Genomic DNA, 21,211 nt, shown 5'->3' on the forward strand with positions numbered 1-21,211 from the left:
TAAGTTTCCACCCCTCCTAGGTGTTGTAAAAACACTTGACAATACAATTCCTGAAGACTTAAAAAAACAAACCCAGAAGTCAAATAAAGAGACCCAAGTTTATTATTTTTCATGATTTTAAGGTACTCGATTTGGGGGCGAGGAGCTTGCGCATCCTTGGGTTTGCAATATTTGTGTAGTTAGTGAACTGAAGTGTGGGGCTTGGCTACATGGGGACACTCGGTACAGTTAAAATGAAGCTATGACGTTAATGCTCGTTAAAACTCCTGTGTGGATGGTCTCATTCAGAAGCGGCCTTTGTTCACTGCAGCATTTGCCAGGGGTTGATTCACATTAACATCACGGATTCCAAAGGCAGAAGGGCCCGTTTTGACCTCTAGTCTGACCTCCTGTATAACACTGGCCACAGAAGTTTCCCACAATAATTACAGGACCAGATCTTTTAGAACATTCATTCAAGGATTCAAGCTTAATTGGCCTTAATTTTCCTGACAGTCCTGCATAGACACGCCTGGGAATTATTCACTCTCTAGGACATCCATTAAGGTGCCAGAGATGCACTGGGCTCAGTTGGATACTCCTTAATCTGGACATTCCCTTACATCTATGTCCAATGCAGCATCCAGCTAGGGTTAAAAATGCACCCTCCTTGTTCATGGCAGAGATGCCATCAAACGCACAATCCCCAGCCCATCTGACACCAAGATGGCACCACAACAGCCTACTACAGAACCAGGCAGTGGACATAACACTCATTGCACACTGTCCACCACAAAAAAAAAAAAAAAAAAAAAAGACCCCAGACACAAACTCCTACTTGCATCATACAGGATGAGACTGGATGTTTCTGTGGCATCCTGCATCAGATACAGTCCCAACTCCTGACTGACTTCACCTGAGCCAGACACATGGTGTTCAGGCTTCCAAGAGCATAAGCAAAGCAACAAACCTCCAGAAAGCCTGCTTCTTAGTTTCCAGATGGGTGAAACATCCTGTCTGCCTTGGATTGGATTTCTCGAATTACCACCCCAATGTTCTGCTTTGCAGAGACTTGGTGCCTGGGCCTCCCTGATGTCCTGGCTTGGAGAACTCCCGCTCTGTGCAAGCAAGGCAGAGGACACATCTCCCCTAGTCTACGGCCTTCTGTTGGTCTAGGCCTTGGGCTCTCCCTTACACCAACAGCCCTGCCTGCCATACCCAGCCAGGAAGACTGCTCTTGGGAAAAGAAAGCCTGCCCCTTTTCCAGGAGCTGCCCCCTCTCTGAACATGGGACCCAGGGAATCCCACCTCTCAGTGGTTAAAGGCCTCCTCTCCAGCCAGGGGGAAAGAGGAGGAAATCCCAGGGGCTGGTTGACTAAGTCCATTGCATGTGGCAGGGCCTAGTCATGTGGGGAGATACAAAAATAGCTCAATCTCCTTTCTCATTTCCCTTTTCTCTGCATCCCAAGCGCAGCCTCCCTGCTCTGCTCTGTGAGCGCCGCGCGAGGTGCCCTGGCTCTGCACCCGGGGACGGCGGGGGGGGGGGGGAGTGTCACTTACTTTGGCTGGAGGAGCCGCTCCCTTGGGCCACGCTCACACTCGCTTCTCCGCCTTTAATTCCATCTGGGGAGAAAACAGAATCCGACTCGTAAATGGTGTTGAGCATCGGATGTAGCCCTGGCATGGAGCCTGCTGCCGGAGCCCCGGGCCGGGGAGGGTCAGCGGGGCATCTCAGCCATCACAGCCCAGGCAGCGGGCGCTCAGCGCCGGGCTCGGCAACTCTCGCATCCAGGCAGCTGCTTCCTGCCGGAGGCTCCTTCAGCTGGAGGAGGGGCAGGGCGAAGGGGCTTCCCTGGGTGCCATGATCTCAGCCCCGCGGCAGCTCTCAGGGACCAGCGAGAAAGCGAACACCGCCCATCCCCGTGCGCTCCGCGCCGGGCTTCCCGCGGCCGATCCACCTGCGGCGGCCTCGCCCCAGCCCGGGCCAGGCGCAGAAATAGCTCGGGGTGGGGCTCGCCCCAAAATAGCCCGAGCGCAGAAGCCGGGCTCCGAGAGGGCAGGGAGGAGGAAAAAAAAGTTGCATTGTTTGCGAAGGAGGCTCGCGATTGGCCGGGCCGCAGCCAATGGCGAGCGAGCCAGGAAAGTTCGCTGTTGGAGCTCTAGCTCCATCCGCAGAGCGAGCCCAGAGCCCCGCCGGGCAGGTGGGAGCCCGCTGGATTCGCTCCCAGCACCTGCTGGGCCGGGGCTCCGGGCTCGCTCCGGCTCCCGGGGCTCTGCCCTCGCCCTCCTGAAAGAGCCTCTCTGTCCGCACCCACGTTGTACAAGGTAGGCTCTGGTGGTGCAACATCCTCCGAGGATCTGCGGGGCCAGATACATCTGGAGTCACTCGACGAGGCTGGCCCTCCTCCAGCGGCAGCCGCCCTGGAGTGTCATTTAGGGGGCGCCCATATGCCCCCCTCCCAACGTGGATGCCAGGCTTGTATAATTTGGGGTTGTGCCCAGAACAGGTCCAAGCAGCGCTGTTCTGTCCATAGGACAGGCCAGGGCAACCGCCCTGAGCCCCGTGATTTGGGGGGGCACTTCAGGGGGACACAGGGTCCAGGGTAGCCTGGGGGGATAACAGAGGCCTGGTGCTGGCAGCAGTGAGCAACCTCACTCCGCACCAGCTCCCTCCGCACCAGCTTTGCTAGGAAGAAGGGACAGAAACCAAAAAGAGGCAAAGTAGGGCTTGGGGCAAGAGTCAGGAAGAGGGGGAACAGGGGTTCACTGCTTCTGTTGCCAGGCCCTCTGCTAATCTCCTAGGCTGTCCTGGATCCCACATCCCCCAAAATGCAGGGCCTGAAATGTTTGTCCCGGTCCATCCAATGAACTTTGAAAATATAATACCAGACATTGGTAGAGACAGGCTCAAATTCCTGAATATTGGTGGAGCATGGCATCACAGGCCCATATAATATACCACCTATGCTCCCACAGTGCCAGCGGGACTCCAACAACAGAATAGCAATGGCAAGTCAGGATTCAGCTCTGAGCAGTCAGATGTGCTTCCCAGGACTGGCAAGTCTCACGATATCTGGTGTTTTCTAAAAGCCTCAACTTCTGGAGTGGGGTGATTATCTGACTTCTCTGCCCTGCTGCTTCGGGCCAGTATGAAGTAACTATCTGTCTTTTTGACTGCTTAGGGAAATTTGAAAACATGACACCTGAAAGATTCAACCTCTAGAAGGCAAATAAAATAACTTGAGGTTTATTTTTCATCTAATCATGAAGTGGAGGGGGGGGGGCAATGCACAGTTTGTGAATTCTTGGGACCACAGGACTGAATTAATACAGCCAGAGAGAAAACTGGGAGATTAGTAATCTATTTTCCAGACACTGCAAAGAGTGGGCCACTGAGATACCAGCCCCAGCTCCTCCCACAGCACCAGTTCCAGGAGCTGGAGAGATCTGGGTAGGACTATCAGAAGGCACTGTTGTGTATTCCCAAAGTCAGCCCCCCTCCCCCTCCACACATCAGTAAGAGAGTAACCCCTCTGCATTGTCTTCTCTGAACTATTATTACTATAGAGCACAAACAGGTAGTCTAGCACAACAGAAATGTAAAGAGACAGGCTTTGTGCCAGAAATAATCTCTCAGACCAGACACATTCTATAGCACATGCACACGCATATGCCCCATACATGTCAAGTGATGGTAAGTGCTCACTGAGCTGCATGAATTTTGCAGGAATCATGTTTTAAAAATGTTGCAGGCAAGATCTAAGGGAGTCAGCATGGAGATGAAGGAAGGGGTAGCTCAAGAGAAGGTTTTGGAAGGTTTTAGAGCGTTTTTCAATGCAGGCAAGCACAGATGGAGGGATGGCTGAGATAGGGTTGGCAGCCAGTAGCAAGGGATGGGCCAACTGGGCTGAGAAAGATAAAAAACATTCAAAGCATCATGTCAAATGAACTGAAATGAACCTAAAATCATTTCCAGGGACAAATATTTGATATTTTCCACAAACTTGCTACCTCTGCACATACCCTGGTTTCTTCTAGAAGTAGGAGCTGTTATCCCGAGAGAAACTATTTTAGAATTTTCTCTAACACCTTTCACCAGAACTTGAACTTTCAGAAAGTCAAACATATTTGTATGAGCTTCAAACTACAGTGGATGTTTCCCGCGCACTCTGCACCTTTACACTTAGAAATTCTGCAGTCACATTTTGTTCACAATCTGTAGCAAAGGAGATGCACAGATTGTTCTTTTTATGTTGTTCTCCTTAGTCTAAAATAAGGAACATGAAAGGACATTTGGCTCATTGTGTGAAGAATCAGACACACTGTAAACTAAATCTCCAAATCTTTGGAGGCTCCTCCACTGCCAGTTGTAATATTCTGTTTTAATCTAATTGAATTAATAAACATGTGTGACCACTAAACAGGCTCTGACTGGTCATCAGAAATGTGACTCCCCCTTAGGAATGTGACCTATAGTTTGCATCATCTCAGGCTTCTTCCTTCTGCTTCCCAGAAGGGAGTTAAGAAAATCAGCCACGGGACACTTTTTGAACATAGCAGTTCTTACTTGGTGGAAAGCAGGCAGGTCTGGGGTTCCATCCCCTATGTACCCATGACAGGCCACATTTCTGGCACTAGTTCACAGCACAAAACCACTATTATGGCTGGCACTAATTGGTTCACATGTTGTCAGTCTGACTAGAGCAGTATTTCCCAAACGGTTTCTGGCTGGCTTTTTAAAATTTTGCTTGACAGTTTTTCCTTGGAGGTGGGGTTTGGATTTGTTTGTTTGTTTGTTTGTTTGTTTTGCTTGACAAATCGACACATTTTCCCTCTGGCTGTAGGGGTTCCTCAAAATTCTTCCGAGTTAAAAAGTGTTCCATGGCCAAATAAAATTGGGAAACACTGGACTAGAGAGACCAAGCTCTTAAGGGAAGCATGAAGATAGGATCACAGAGATGCCTCTCACAGTCAGGATTGACTGGGAGCATTGCACAGGGGGAGTTTCTGATGCCACTGCCCATACTGAACTTTCTGCATGAATATAGAGGACAGAAATGCCATTGCAGGGAGAGGGCAGCAGACAAATTTGTTCACCAGGGGCCTGATTCACAGATTCTAAAGAAAGAAGGAACCACAATGACTGTCAGATCTGACTTCCTATCAGAGCCAGTCGTAGAGGCAGGCGAGCCGGGCGGTCGCCTGAGGCTGCCATTTTCAGCAGGGGCCGCCGACAGAGCCGGTGACTGCATTTCAGCCCATCCTCCCGAATCCTCTCCCCAGGTTTCCCTGGTTACTCCCCAACCCTTTTTTTTTCGCTTGACAAATTTTTCCAGTTGGTTAGGACTGTCCCTGCCTCCCATATTGTACTCGCCATAGAACTTCCCCAATATCAAGCAGATCTTTAAAAAAAAAAGTCCAATCTTGATGCTGCTTCTGCTCCCAGAGTAGTCAGTGGCGAATTTGTCCTTCCTGGGAGAAGGACTGAGTCCTAAAATTCTCACTAGCACAAGCAGTTGTCCATCCTGCCGATGTTTGACAAAATTCCAGCATGTGCACGGCTGCAGCATTCTTTTCAAGCAATAATGTGGAACTTATTAACCAGATTGCACGTGTCTTTGCATGTATCAGGCTTTTACAGCTTGTCATAAATCCCAGAGCCGGGATAAGGGGAAAGAGTGTAGGAAATCTCAGGGTAAGGTTGGTTAGATTCATGAACTTAAGAAAAAGGCCTGTTGCAGAAGTGCTTGCCAGTTAAAGTTAATGAAGATTGCCTATCTCCTAGAACTGGAAGGGACCTCAAAAGGTCATTTGAGTCCAGTCCCCTCCTTCACAGCAGAACCAAGTACCATCCCTGACAAATTTTTGCCCCAAATCCCTAAATGGCCTCCACAAGGATTGAACTCACACCCCTGAGTTTAGCAGGCCAATGCTCAAACCACTGAGCTATCCCTCCCCCATTAATTACCTTGTTTACCAAACCTGCATCCATGAACGATTCAGCTCACATTAAAACAGTGCAGTGACGCGCTTTCTAGAGAGAGTTCAGCCTGGCTATTGAATCACAGGCTGTTTTTAAAGATAAAACTTGTGAATTGCATTTTTACTGCTAATTTTAAAGCTGCTTGGCATTTCAAGTGATTCTCATCCATTGCCCATTCTTCTAGTCCCCACAGTCCATCCCAAAGCTCAGATGTCAGGAGCAATGTGGAAAAAAATGTGTCCTTTGAGACCTGAGCCAGACCCCCATGAATCTGCGGTGAAGAGCTCTGGTTCATTTCCAGGAGACTTTGTGCTTAGGGCCCTCAGTCAGCAAAGAGACTTAGTCTTCAAGGCTCCGCCAGAGATGCTGGAACAATTTGTACAGTGGTGGGGTGGGGTGGGGTGGGGAGGGGGATAGGTGAGAGCCATGGAAGCAAACTGTAAACCCTGGATATACTGGAAAGCACTTCAAGGCAAGGGTGCTGCAGCACCTTTGCACCCCTAGTTCCAGCACCTGTGGGCTTTATCTTCTCTGCTAAGATCATTTACTCCACTCCTGCACCCCTGAACTCCACTGACTTCAGTGATGCAGGATTAGAACTTCTGATGGGGAGAGAGCTACACACAATGAAAAGATTAGATTGGCATTGGCATATCGCAGCCACTTCCTGCATACGGTCCCCAGGACTCCATTACTATCAGTGACACTTCATTTCCAATGCTCACATAATTGATATTTAGTATCCCCTGCTTGGAAGCCAAGGGAAGCTACTGACTGAGACACAAAGCAGGATGGAGCCATACAATTAGCACAGCCAACTTCACCTATTTATATTAAGCTCCTAAGTGTATTGTTTCTATAAATATAATAGTGCTAATACATTATATCCAGGTTGCCATGAACCTCTTTAAAGATTCTGGGTTTCAGGGTTACCATGCCAATCACCTTGAAAAGGGAAGGGAAGGAGGAGATGCAGCATGAAAAGTAGCAGCCACATACAATAACAAGCTGGACCAGAAGAGCTCATTTGAATTCTGTTCTTTGCCATATCTCAGGCTACCAGAAAAAGAGAAACAAAAGGGAATTAAAATCCAACAAAACTGGATCAAACAAGTTTTTACACATTGTATAATTAACAAGCGGAGCTCACATATGATATTATTGGGTCAAAATAGTTAAGCATAAACACAAAAAAGAATAGATGCCTGGAGAAAAAAGACATATCATTCTATTCTCCCAGTCTTTTAATGCTTAGCTGCAGACATCTTTGGCTGGAACAATGGCACTGATCTGCACCAGTGTCCTTCTCCAGTCAGTTTTTACTTCAGTGACTGTCAGGCATGCAACTCCAGGTGTGGGAAGCAACCCTTTAAAAAAAGATGAGGCCTGTCTCACTCCTCAGGGATGTGCACCAGTAAAAGTGATTTGCACATGTGCTGTGAGGTTGGGGTGCCTGGTTGGCAGTGCTGTGTGTTGACTCATCTTTGAATCCAAGCAGGAACACAGACAGTAATTTCCACACCTTCACAGCATGGTCTTTCTGAGAACATGTGCCATGCACGTGATGGCATCTGCTTGGCAGCAGGGAAGCTTTGCCCAAAGTGTAGGCAAAGTGACACATGCCAGTGTCAGTGTTTGAAAGTGCTCTAAACATCCACATAAAAAAGGAAATTGTGTTGAGTAGTGAGTGATATGTGCCCCCGTGGCAGGGTACACTGATTGTGGTGCAAAGTTAGGGTCATTTAATCAAGGGATTTTTGAAAGTGCAGCTCCCCTCAAAAATTAGCTGCTGAAATCACGCTTGAGACCCCGCTCCAATCTGACATCATGTAGGTATTTACAGAGTATGATCAAGTCTCCTCTTAACCGCCTCTTTCTAAAGCTAAATAGACTGAGCTCCTTGAAGCTTGGCCTACTCTAAAAGTTAGGTTGACCTAGCTATGTTGCTTAGAGGTGTGAAAAATCTTCATCCCTGACCAGTGCAATTAAGCTAACCTAACCCCAGTGTAGACATGGAAGAATTATTCTATCTGCCTAGCTGCCACTTGTCAAGGGGGTGGATTACCTATGCTTACAGGAGAACCCAGCCCATTGGTATAGGTAGTGTCTATATCAGGGCTACTCATGTGGCCCGTGGCCTGTTTGTTTGCAGCCCATGGTGCAGTTTGGGTTTACTGTGTGGTTTGGGTTGATATGTGTTTGAGTAGTTAAATTCCTGGACTGTTGTGAAGGCAAAACAAAAAGTAGTCAAAACAAAAAAGTCTTCTGTTGATATGCATTTTAGTAGTTAAATTCCTGGATTGTCATTGGTCATTAAAAGCACTGTCATATGGGTGGAAATTGGGTAAATAGTGTATTTTATTAATATCAGCAGAACTGACTTAAATGGGGCCCGTGAGTTGTGTAGTCTTGCCTTAATCTTTGTATTCATGACCGTCAGTGTGAAATAAGCTATTTGTATATACAGGCAGTCCCCGGGTTACGTACAAGATAGGGACTGTAGGTTTGTTCTTAAGTTGAATTTGTATGTAAGTCGGAACTGGTACATATTGTAGGGGAAACTCTAGCCACACATTTCTCCGGAGCTCAGTTTTATTCTCCTACACCTCACTTCCATCAGTCCTTTATTCTCTGCTGAGAAAAGCCACTCCATGTCTCCCTGGTCTGCTGGGGGGGGGGGAGGGGCGCTAGCTTCGCGTCTCCCTGGTCTGCTGGGGGGAAGCAGCTAGTGCGGGGTTGCCTCACCCCGTTTGTAAGTAGGGATCCGATGTAAGTTGGATCCATGTAACCCCGGGGACTGCCTGTATTTGCATATATATTTGCATGTACATGCAACCACACTTAAGTTGCAGCCCTCGGCATGTGCTGTTGGTATCAGTGTGGCCCGCGGGCTTCCAAAGTTGAGTAGCTCTGGTCTATACTGAAGTGCAAGAGTGGCACAGCTACAGTGTTGCAGCCAAGTTTGTCAACTGTAGACAAACCCTGAATCTATCATTATAAGGCATAATATTGTCTCATCCTTTAATAATTCTTGTATCTCTTCACTGACCTCTCTCCAATATAGCAACAGCCTTCTTGAACTGAGGACACCAGAACTAGACACAGGATTCTAGCCATGACAACCTCCCAAGTCCTATTGAAGATTCCCCTGCTTATGTATCCAAAGACCATATTAGCCCGTTTGGGCACAGCTTTGCTCACACCATCACAGGTTCATTTATTTGCACATCTGCCAATGTAATATACACCATCATGTGCCAACAGCGCCCCTCTGCTATATACATCAGCCCAACTGGACAGTCCCTATGTAAAAGAATAAATGGACACAAATCAGATATCAGGAATGGTAATATACAAAAACCTGTAGGAGAACACTTCAATATCCCTGGACACACAGTAGCAGATTTAAAGGTGGCCATCCTGCAACAAAAAAACTTCAAGAACAGACTTCAAAGAGAAACTGCTGAGCTACAGTTCATCTGCAAATTTGACATCATCATTTTAGGATTAAACAAAGACTGTGAATGGCTAGACAACTACAAAAGCAGTTTCTCTTCTCTAGGGCTGTGTCTAGACTGGCATGATTTTGCAGAAATATTTTTAACGGAAAAGTTTTTCCATTAAAAGTATTTCCACAAAAGCGCGTCTAGATTGGCACAGATGCTTTTGTGCAAAAAGTGCTTTTGTGCAAAAGCATCCGTGGCCAGTTTAGACGCAATTTTGTGCAAGAAAGCCCTGATCGCCGTTTTAGCCATCGGGGCTTTTTTGCGCAAAACAGTTCTTCCCTGTCTACACTGGCCTTCTTGCGAGTATTCTTGCACAAGAGGGCTTTTCCCCGAGCAGGAGTGTGAAAGTATTTGCGCAAAAAGCACTGATTTTGTACATTACAAAATCAGTGCTCTTGCACAAATTCAAGCGGCCAGTGTAGACAGCTGGCAAGTTTTTGCGCAAAAACGGTTGCTTTTGCGCAAAATCTTGCCAGTCTAGATGCACCCTAGGGCTACATCTAGACTGGCATGAATTTCCGAAAATGCTTTTAATGGAAAAGTTTTCCGTTAAAAGCATTTTTGGAAAAGCACGTCTAGATTGGCAGGATGCTTTTCCGCAAAAGCACTTTTTGCGGAAAAGGGTCCGTGGCCAATCTAGGCACGCTTTTCCACAAAAAAGCCCCGCTCGCCATTTTCGCGATCGGGGCTTTTTTTTTGGAAAACACTACCATGCTGTCTACACTGGCCCTTTCGGGCAAAAGTCTTTCAGAAAAAGACTTTTGCCCGAACGGGAGCAGCATAGTATTTCTGGAAAAGCACTGATGATTTTACATTAGATCGTCAGTGCTTTTCCGGAAATTCAAGCGGCCAGTGTAGACAGCTGGCAAGTTTTTCCGCAAAATCAGATGATTTTGCAGAAAAACTTGCCAGTCTAGACACAGCCTAGGTGATCACACCTCCACATCAGCTGCTAGAAGTGGGCCTCATCCTCCCTGACTGAATTGACCTCGTTATCTCTAGCCTTACTCTTGATTGGTACTCTTTTCTTACGCCTGTATATTTATTCCTGCCTCTGGAATTTCCACTACATGCATCTGACGAAGTGGGTCTTTGCCCATTGAAAGCTTATGCTCCAATAAATCTGTTAGGGTATGTCTACACTACAGCGCTAATTCGAACTAACTTAGTTCAAAATAGTTAATTCGAACTAAGCTAATTCGAATTAGCGCATCCAGACTTAAAAACTAGTTCAAATTAGCGTTTTGCTAATTCGAACTAGCATGTCCACATTGAGTGGACCCTGAACCGAGGTTAAGGATGGCTGGAAGCAGTGCCGGCAGGGCATCAGAGTAGGACTTAGAGCGTGGAGCTGCTGTCTCAGGCTAGCCGAGGGCTGTGCTTAAAGGGACCCGACCCCCACCCCGGACAGACAGTTCTCAGGGGTTCCCCGCTTGCAAAGCAGTCCTGGCTTGGAGTGCCCTGAGTGCCCACACTCGGCACATCACAGCACTCGGCCATCAGCCCGGCAGTACTTGCCGCAGGCTGCCATCCGGGGTTGGGATCAACCAGGGGGCTGCAGGAGAGCTTCCACCCTGAGGAGCCCGCCAAGCCACCCCAGTCCTCCCTCACCTCCTTCCACTTGCCCCTCCCTAGCCCCCCTTCCTGATGTACAAAATAAGGACACGTGTGTTCAAAAATAGAAACTCTCTTTATTGAACAAAACTCGGGGAGACTGGGAAAAGGAGGTGGGAGAGGGGAAGAGAGAGGGTGGGAGAGGGGAGGGCAACTAAAATGATCAGGGGTTTGGAACAAGTCCCATATGAAGAGAGGCTAAAGAGACTGGGACTTTTCAGCTTAGAAAAGAGGAGACGGGGGGGGATATGATAGAGGTCTATAAATGCAGGAGTGGTGTGGAGAGGGTGCATAAAGAAAAGTTCTTCATTAGTTCCCATAATAGAAGGACTAGGGGACACCAAATGAAATGAATGGGTAGCAGGCCACAAACTAATAACAGAAAGTTGTTCTTCACAGAGCAAATAGTCAACCTGTGGAACTCCTTGCTGCAGGAGGCTGTGAAGGCTACAACTAGAACAGAGTTTAAAGAGAAGTTAGATAAAGTCATGGAGGTTGGGTCCATGGAGTGCTATTAGCCAGAGGGTAGAAATGGTGGAAGAACCAATATTGCAAGATCTGCCATAAACTCATGAGCGCTCATAACACTACTCAAGAGAATGTTAGAACTGAGTGAAGCAGACATCTGTTCTCCTTGTAGAATGGCAGCATCTGGAGGGATAATTGCAGCCAGTGCTTTTTTTGTGATGGTACGGCCCAGTACGCAGTACCGGCACCTCCAGTCAGAGCTTACCTGGAAAGAACAGAGTGTACTGGTACCTTTTTTTTTTTTAAACAAAAAAAGCACTGGTTGCAGCCATTCAAATGTTTTATAACATTTTCATACAATCTTAGATTTCAGAACAAAGAGGGCCTATTGGGTTCCTCTACAATATGGACTTCCTGCCTAACACAGCATAGAAGGCCATGGGCGCTCAGTAATGGAGGCAAGGGAAGGCACAGCCTTCTCCAAACTTCCTACATGACCGACTGCCTAAGACTGGCGCTGCCGCCGGGGAAGACTGGAACTGTGCACAGCAGCCTGGCTCTCCACAACCCCCAGGGAAGGCTGGTGCTGCAATGCAGCAGTCCAGCTCTCCCCAGCCCCCGCAGAAGGCAGTCCAACATAGCAGCCAAAGATATGTTCAATCATAAAGGCCATAAACTTACTTAAAAATAACTACAACTGAGATTCTAATGTAAACCCACAAATCTGGGAGCTGGGAATTTACAAAGAATACCCCAAATATCATGAAAGCTGTAATGAAATTGTGAGAGTTGGCACCACTGTTTTACTATATAATCTGGATTTTCTTGTTGTCTGTATCAGTGTCCAATGCTTTTTACAATCCTGCCAACCCCTTGGCCTCAGTGATACCTTATGTCAGTGAGTTCCATGGACAAATTATGCACAGTTGAAGTATTTTCTTTGATTCCTTTTCTATTTACTAACTTTAAATTCCATTGAATTTCCCCCTGTACTTGTGTTATGTGATCAGAACTGCACACAGTGTCTAGGTGCAGGCTTTCTGCTGATTTATACAGAGACAATATGATGTTCCCTGAATTATTCTCTGTCCTGTGCCTTATGCACCCTAAAATTTTGTTTGCTTTTCTGACCACAGCTGCACACTGACCAGCATTCTCCATGGAGCTGTCCACATGGATGGCCAGATCTCTGAGCTGATTGCTACAGTTAGTTTAGAACCTAGTCTGTTGTATGAATAGTTCAAATTATTCCCTCCCTGGACTATTGTACATTACTTTGTATTTGTCAACATTGGCTTCCATCTCTCTGCTGAAAACTACGTATCTCCCTGCCCACAATCTACCAGTCTGCTTTTATGATTTCCCCTAATTGCCTGTTTCGCTCCCTGTACTTCTTTATTCATGACACGCTTTCTCCTATTAGGGCCACAGATAACTAAAGAGTGGCCGTCCTGCTTGAAAAGCTTCAGAGGGGTAGCCAAGTTAGTCTGTAACAGGAAAAACATTTTTAAAAATAGACTAGTAGCACCTTAAAGACTAACAAAACATGTATATGGTATCATGAGCTTTCGTGGGCACAACAAAGTGGGCTGTGCCCACAAAAGCTCATGATACCATCTACATGTTTTGTTAGTCTTTAAGGTGCTACTAAACTATTTGTTGTTTTTTAAGTTCATCCTAGTTGAGGCATTCTGACTTCAAGCCCATTGAAAACAATGATAGATGACAGCCATTTTTTATAAGGGCAAAAATCTCAAGCACCTTGGAGTTAGGGTTGTCGGATGGTTTCAATAAAAATACCGGGATCGCTTGACATTACATCACAATCTACATTACATCTTATTTAGAAAATACCGGACATTTATATTTTCTCATTTATACTTTCTCAATTTGTTTCCCGAACAGAAAGCTCAAATACTGGACTGTCCAGTTCAAAACCGGACACCTGACAACCCTACCTGGAGTTTCCTGAAGTCAATTAGTGTCTGTGTGGATGCAGTGATCCATAATAGCAGCTCCCAATACAAGCCTGGGACCATGAATATAAAATAAATAAATACACTAAGATAGTGTGGTAGCAGGACTACAAGAGTGCATCTAGACAGCAGCACTATTTTGGGATAATTCCGGCATCCCAAAATAGCGTTTTCCGCATCTTGACAGCACGTCCATTATTTCAAAATAGCAGGTGCACAATTCTGACGTCCCTGTAAACCTTGTTCCACGAGGATTAAGGAATGTTTCAGAATAGCGCTCTATTTCGAAATTTGGTGTTGTATAAGCTATTTTGAAATTAACTCTAAATAAGCTACACAATTTTCACAGCTCAAATTGTGTAGCCTATTTTGAGCTAGGGGTGCAATGTAGACACACCACAAAAGAATAAAAATCTCTCCTAGCATGTAACCAAAACTTCTTTCTAGATTTCCCTATGGAGTGCATAGTGAACAATCCCGATTGACATTTATTTAGGCTACTAGCCAATTGGCCCGTCATAAAATGGGATTTTGAGGTCTTCTCTCCTGAGCTCTCTTTCTCTGTCTCTCTCTCCTCCTACTGCCTCCCCACTCACTCTCAGCTCTCCTCCGCCTCCTGCCTCTCTCTCCGTCTCTTTCTTTCTCTTCTCCCCCTCCTGCCTCTCACTCTCCCTTTCTCTTCTCCTCCTCCTCCTCCTGCCTCTCTCTCCCTGCCGTGTCTCCCCTTCCCCTTCCCCCCCGCCGTGGAGCTTGATTGAGTGCTGCCTGCTCACTCAGGGGGGCGGGGCGGGGCGGTGACGTACACGGCTGGGGCCGGGGCGTCCCTTCCCCTCCCACCCTGTGGGGGCCCCTTGCGCTGCTGGTTCCCCCAGTGGCCCGGCTGAGGGGCACAGCACTCAGCTGAGTGTCACAGCAGGAGGGGAAGGGGGGCGGTGACGTACATGGCCCCACCCCCTGGCTGTGTATGTCACCGCCCCGCCCCCTTCCGCTCCTCCGTGGTGGCTCGGCTGAGTGTTGCGTGCTCAGCTGGGCCGTCGTAGGGGAGGAGGGGCGGGGCAGTGACGTACATGGCCTGGGGGTGGGGCTGTCTACGTCACCGCCCCCCCTGCCACGGCGGCCCGGCTGAGGGGTGCACCACTCAGCGCCATGGCGGGAGGAGGAAAGGGGGCTGTGTACATCACCACCCCGCCCCCTTCCTGTCCCACCGGGCCCACCTGAGTGGCGCTCAGCTAGGCCCCGGCGGGGGAGCAAGCAGTGGCAAGTGGCCCGTGGCTACACCCCCCCCCCCCAGCCAGATCTGTTTCCCGCCCCCCTTCTCCTGTCCAGCTCCACGGCCCCCGATCCTCCCCAGCTCTGCTTTCCACCCCCTCTTGCTGCTGGCCAGCCCCACGGTCCCCAGGACAACCCCCCCCGCCAGCGCTGCTTCCCTCCCCCCTTCCCCCGGTTCCCCCCATCCTCCTCTACAGCCCCCAATTCCCCTCCAGCTCCGCTTCCCACCCCTCTTCCGGCCCCCCAGAGAGAGGGGGGGGCAGTGACTCTCCAGCAGCCTCAACTCTTTTTCTGCTACAGGCAGTGTGCTGGTGTGGCCCCGCCCATGACTTTATTTTTCAGTGCCAGGGCGGAAGGCAAACGGGGGCGGGGCTTTGCTGGTGGCTCAGCCCCACTCCCTGGCCACGTACAACACCCCCGCCCCCCTTCCTCTCCACTGCAAGCTCCCACATGGCGCTCGCCCCCCCTTCCTCCAGGCCCCCCATCCTCCACTCCAGCCCCACAGCCTCCTATCCCCACCAGCTCGGCTTCCCACCCCCCCCCTCCGGCCAGCCCCAACCCCCTTCTCCTCCCTCCCTGGCGCGCTCAGATGAGAGCACTCAGCTGGGTCCCGGCGGGGGAGCAAGCGGCAGCAAGCGGCCCTTTGGGATCCGCGCTCCCCACGCGTGGGGAGTGTGGACCCCAAAGGGCCGCTGGCCGCTGCTTGCTCCCTGCTGGGACCCAGCTGAGCAGCGCAGCTGGCCCCCAGCAAGAGCACCGCTCAGCGGGGCCCGGGGCAGCAAGCGGCCCTTTGGGGTCCGCGCTCCCCATGCGTGGGGAGCGTGGATCCCAAAGGGCTGCTTGCTGCCGCTTGCTCCCCCGCCGGGACCCAGCTGAGTGGCGCAGCGCTCGGCCGAACTGCCAGGGAGGGAGGGGAAAGGGGGCGGGGCTGTGACGTACACGGCCAGGTGGCGTAGAGATGTACCTCAGAGTCAGCGTCACAGACGCACAGACACCGGGCTACTATATTTAGGCTATGTCTAGACTGCAGGCGTCTTTCGGAAGAAGCTTTTCCAGAAGAGATCTTCCAGAAAAACTTCTTTTGAAAGAGAATGTCCACACAGCAAAAGTACATTGAAAAAGTGATCTACTTTTTTGAAAGATAGCGTCCACATTGATTGGACACTATCTCTCATTTAAGTTGTGATCACTATGGATGGAATGGCCACCAGGGCACCTGTGCTTTTTCCTGGAGGCCTCTTCTTTCGAAAAAAAAACCCCTCTTCCCCGTCTACACATGCCTTTTTCCAAAAGAGCTCTTGCAGAAAAAGGGCTTCTTCCTTGTAGAAAGAGGTTTACCACTGTCTGAAAAACCCCCGCGTTCTTCAGAGTTTCTGTCGAAAGAATGCAATTGCAGTGTGGACATAAGTGTAGTTTTTCTGGAAAAATAGCTGTTTTTCCAGAAAAACTCTGTGGTGTAGACATTATACTTAGAGAGGCTCCTCTTTGCATTTAAACAGCTGCATTTCCAGGAAACCCAAGCCAGGGGGTTTCTCTAGCTGCTTAAACACACTTCTCCTTTCCTCAGAAGAAAACATGTGAGGCAGAGAACAAAGCCCTGCCCCAGAGTGCACTTGGCCCATATTGTCTTTCACCCTCCACTGCTGCAATAGCCTCCATTCCTACTTGCAGCAAGACTGTCAACAAGTCTAATTGCTTCAGCTTTGTGGATGGTTATCCTGGGTGTTCCTTACAGTACCAGGGCAAAACATGGGAAGCATGCGTACACATAAGCACGCATACACATGTGCGCACAGTACAGTGAGAAGGCAGTGAGAGGTGAAATTGCAGCACATGTAGATGTAAAACCTTCTCTAGCTTTGACTGAGATAGCACCTTAAAAATGGCAGTGTAGTCTGGGCAGTAGGGGCAGTGAGATGAATTGGGTGCCCTTGTACAATCCTCTCCAGGCCCCTGAGTTGGTCCTGCAGCAGCTGGTCCCAGCTGCTGCCTGTGACACTGCAGCGTCATTACTATTTTTAGTGAGCTGGCTCTATCAACATATGTCTGTGTGCTGCAATCACGTGACCTGTAAACACACCAACATATGCAGGGCCAGATTAAGGCAGCTGCCCGGGGTGCCAACCTATAGGGGGACGCCTGATGGCAGCTCTACGGGGCGCTGCACGCCCAGCCTCACGGTGCTCCTTAGAGCAGCAATCAGGCGCCATGCGCCCGGGGCCGGGGGCTGCACAACGCCCCTTAGAGCTACCATCAGGGGGCGGGGCTGTGCATGCGCCATGCACCCGGGGGCGGAGCCACACATGCGTCGTGCGCCTGCTGCCCAGAGCACAGGAATGGCTCAAGCCGGCCCTGAACATATGCACACATGAATACTACTGCCCACCCCATTTACCACAGTGGTTCCCAACCCTTTTGATACCAGGGATTGGCAAACCTATTCACAAAGTTTTGGTGGACTGGCAACATTTGCATATTCATTATCCAAAATAACGAATATACAAATATGCAAATACAATTTTGCAAGTCTGCCAAAAGCCTTGGCTTCCAGAGTGCCCCAGTGTCAGCCCTAAACCCTAGTACTCCCCGCAACCCTCCACTACCTCTCAGCACCAGCCACTAACCCTAGGGTTCCCTACACCCAACCCCCAAGAGCCTCCCCACAGTGCCAGCTCCCAGTCCCCAATATTAGCCCCATCCCCAGAGTTCCCAAGTGCCTACCCTGCCCCCATAGCATCCCCACTACTAGCCCTGCTCCCCGAGCACCCTCAGTGCCAGCCTCCCACCTCTTAGGGCTCCCAGACGCCTCTAGTACTCGACGCACCCCCAGAGCCCCTAGTGCCTGCCTTACCCCCTTCTCCTAGCCCTGCGCTGCCTGCCAGCTGAGCGCTGCTGTCTGGGTCGCAGCTGCTCTAAGGCTGCTGTGCCGGGCTCCACATGGCCCTCCCACTGTGCACAAAGCTCTCTTCCATGGCTGGGAAGAGACCCACCCCTACCCTGCCAGGCCTGGTGACAGCCCAGCCCCTGACACATGCACAGGATTGGTGGTGTCTGCAGCACACATGATTGGGGCAGGTGCACATTTCTGGTGGCTCAAGAGTTCCTCCCCAGGCCGTTAACAGTCAGGGTCTAGAGCAGTGGTCCCCAACACGGTGCCCGCGGGCGCCATGGCACCCACGAGGGCATTTGTATGTGCCTGCCAAGTGCTCGGGGCTGGCCTGGCCCCTCTGGGCGCGCGGTGCATGGGGGGAACGCTGGCCCCGGGCACGCGGCAACCTTAAATGGTTGGGGACCACTGGTCTAGAGGCACAGGGTCACTCAGCCCAGGCACGTCTCCAGCTCATGGCCCCCACTCAACAGCCAGGCGGTACTAGCCCCCCTGACACCCACTGGTTTGAGTCAGGGAGCCCGGCTCCCCCACACAATTCTGACCGGGGCTGCTGGCTGCTGCACCCCCAGGACTTTGGGAAGCGGCCAGACACATGGAGCAGGCTGGAGCCGGCAGGGGAGACCCTGCAGGGGAAGCCAGGCCCTGCCAGAGAAAGGGTGGATATCACAGACACCCAGCTTGGTTCCCTGGGGCCTCTACCCTGATCCTCCTCAATAAAGACTGGGGTGCTCATGTCCGTGAAGGCTCCGCTCCCTGGTCCCAAACACACCGCAATGTAAAGGACACTGGGCAGCTGCACACCACAGCCGGAAACAGGGCCATGGTGAGGCTGCCCCAGCAGGGACAGCCTCACTGTGGCCTGGCTCCAGCCATAGCATACTAGGGCAGTCCGCAACGCTACTCGCCATGGGAGGGTGGAAGGAGAATTTTTAGTGCATGCGCAGGTGCGCTCCTTACAGGGAACGGAGCTCCCCAATGGGTGGGCTCATTAGCAGCTGGGTGCGTGGCCTTGCAGATAGGGTTGCCAGGTGTCCGGTTTTGAACTGGACAGTCCAATATTTGAGCTTTCTGTTCGGGAAACAAATTGAGAAAATAAAGAAATGAGAAAATAGAAATGTCCAGAATTTTCTAACTAAGCTGTAATGTAGATTGTGATGTCATGTCAAGTGTGTCTGGTATTTTTGTTGAAACCACCCTACTTGCAGAGTGCCGCGGCCCAGCAGGCAGGGGTTTGCAGCCCGCCTCCGGTCCACAGACTGGTGGTTGGGAACTGCTGCATTTACCATACAACTCCTTTCAGCAACCTGTAGAAGAATGGCTTGGCATCGTCTATACTCTGGTGGCTCGAGAGTTCTTCCCCAGGCCATTAACAGTCGGGGTCTAGAGGCACAGGGTCACTCAGCCCAGGCACATCTTGAGCTCATGGCCCCCACCCAACAGCCACACAATACTAGCCCCCCCAGCACTGCATGGCTGAAATTGCAGACATTAGATGTTAATTCAATCTTTATGGAGTCTCTTCCTCTATATGCTCCATCCTTCTCCTGGGTCAATCAGATCCTTCTGCCCACTCTATTTTTTCCTCTAGTTCCAGACACACAAGAACTTCCTTTACTCACTATTCCTTTTTCCACATTCCTGGCCGAAAGTCCTATGGAAGGGGCATTGGCAGAGGGGACCTTTTCTCAGTGATATGTGCTGGGGATCCAGATGAGCACAGGTTAGCAGTTCAGTCTGAGGTTTTGGCTGAACTTGAAGGCAAGTTTTCTTTGCTAATTTAGTTATGAAGCATGTGCTGAAACGCTTTGCTGATTTGGGATCTAACATGTGGCTAGAACTCCTACTCACTGACAGTGCTGGCAAGTGAATCCAGTCTCATTGTCTGAGAGAGCTACAGTAATGCCCTCTGATGAAATTCCTTATAGTGGGGCCAGACTAGTGGGGAAGACAAGGGCTGGAAATAGCGCTGCTTGCCAGGTAAAACTGTTGGCCAATTACCAAGCAGCACAGGGACAGGTCAGTGCAGTGGTGAAGGAAGCTGGTTGAAGGGAAAAATTCCTTGTGGGGTAGGACCATGTCTCTTCTATAGGCCAGTGAGGGGCAACCTAGGGTAGTGAGTGGGCTGCATAAGTGGCTCTCCTGCATCTCAGTGGGCTGCAAGGACTTCTAATACTCCGGTCATCTGAAGAAGTGGTCTGTGCCCACAAAAGCTCATGATCCCACCCACATGTTTTGTTAGTCTATAAAGCGCTACCAGACTATTGGTTGTTTTTTAAATTTTTCCTGTCATAAGCGAGATGATCTCCCAGGAGAGGGTAGTGCTGCTGGCTGCACTTGGGTACTTAAACTTTGCGGGGTGAGCCGACTGAACTGCAGCAGCGCTTTGCTTGGATGCAGAGGGAGTGTACGGCTCTCACAGTGAACATTGCATGCAATCAGCTTGCACCTCCCTTCACCTGCCCTTGCTTTACAAGCATGTCACTTTAGTAACACAGCAGGAAAAAACTAGACAGATGAAAACCAGCAGAATCTGGCAACCCTGTCATTGGCAGCAGTAAACAAAATGTCTGGTGGGCCACACATAGAACCCCAATGGGCTGGATGCAGCCCTTAGGCCGCAGATTGCCCTCCACTGCAATAGACTGTGCTTTGTGACCCAGCAGCCTGGCCTGGGACCCAGCATGGTGTGGCAGCAGAACGCTGCAAAGGGATGAGAAGCAAGTCACAAGAAGGGCATGAAGAGGAGACATGGCCACACAGACAGGGTCAGCGAGGCCTCTGAGTCATTTCTGGGGGAGGACAAAGAATGGGAAAATAAAACATTACCGAATTATTCTGAAGGCAGGCTGACCTGCCTTGGCAAGCTAAAGGCTGACCCCACTCTCCCAGTAACCCTAATGGAATATGCATGCAGAGTTCTAAGGCAGGGGTGCTGTGGATTATGTGGGCTGCAGTTAGCAGAGTTACTTGGGTTGTATTTTCACTCAGGGTATGTCTACACTGCCACCCTAGTTCGAACTAGGATGGCTAATGTAGGCATTCGAAGTTGCAAATGAAGCCCGGGATTTAAATATCGTTCCACGAGGAGTAACGGTAGTTCGAATTAGCGAGCCTAATTCGAACTACCTACTCCGTGCTGCGTGTAGCCGCGGGCACGGAGTCCGCACTAACGGGGATTTAAAAATGGCAGCGCCCGGCAAGATGCAAATGAAGCCCGGGATATTTAAATCCCGGGCTTCATTTGCAACTTCGAATGCCTACATTAGCCATCCTAGTTCGAACTAGGGTGGCAGTGTAGACATACCCTCAGACCTTTCCTCAGCCATGGGAACTAGCAGTTGCCTGAAGGACCTGAGTCTGTCTGGAGCTGTAAGTGGAGGATTCATAGAATCATAGAATCATAGAATAATAGGACTGGAAGGGACCTCAAGAGGTCATCGAGTCCAGCCCCCCGCCCTCAAGGCAGGACCAAGCTCCACCTACACCATCCCTGACAGATGTCTATCTAACCTGTTCTTAAATATCT

The 21,211-nt window shown here is 49.9% G+C and overlaps 1 protein-coding gene across 5 annotated transcripts in view; it reads right to left on the bottom strand.

Annotated features, from left to right (window-relative positions):
- Positions 1–21,211, bottom strand: part of HDAC7 (histone deacetylase 7) — a 220,453-nt gene that overhangs the window by 114,333 nt on the left and 84,909 nt on the right. For 2 of the 5 annotated variants that reach the window (XM_075902093.1, XM_075902094.1), the window contains exon 2: positions 1,540–1,602. In XM_075902093.1, the coding sequence (XP_075758208.1) occupies positions 1,540–1,602 (63 nt within the window). Of the gene's footprint in view, positions 1–1,539; positions 2,053–21,211 lie in introns of those variants that run through there. The other 3 variants (XM_075902096.1, XM_075902092.1, XM_075902095.1) reach the window with 2 other exon arrangements.

This window comes from Pelodiscus sinensis, chromosome 19, assembly GCF_049634645.1.
Source record: "Pelodiscus sinensis isolate JC-2024 chromosome 19, ASM4963464v1, whole genome shotgun sequence".
In the NCBI taxonomy this organism is placed as follows: domain Eukaryota; kingdom Metazoa; phylum Chordata; order Testudines; family Trionychidae; genus Pelodiscus; species Pelodiscus sinensis.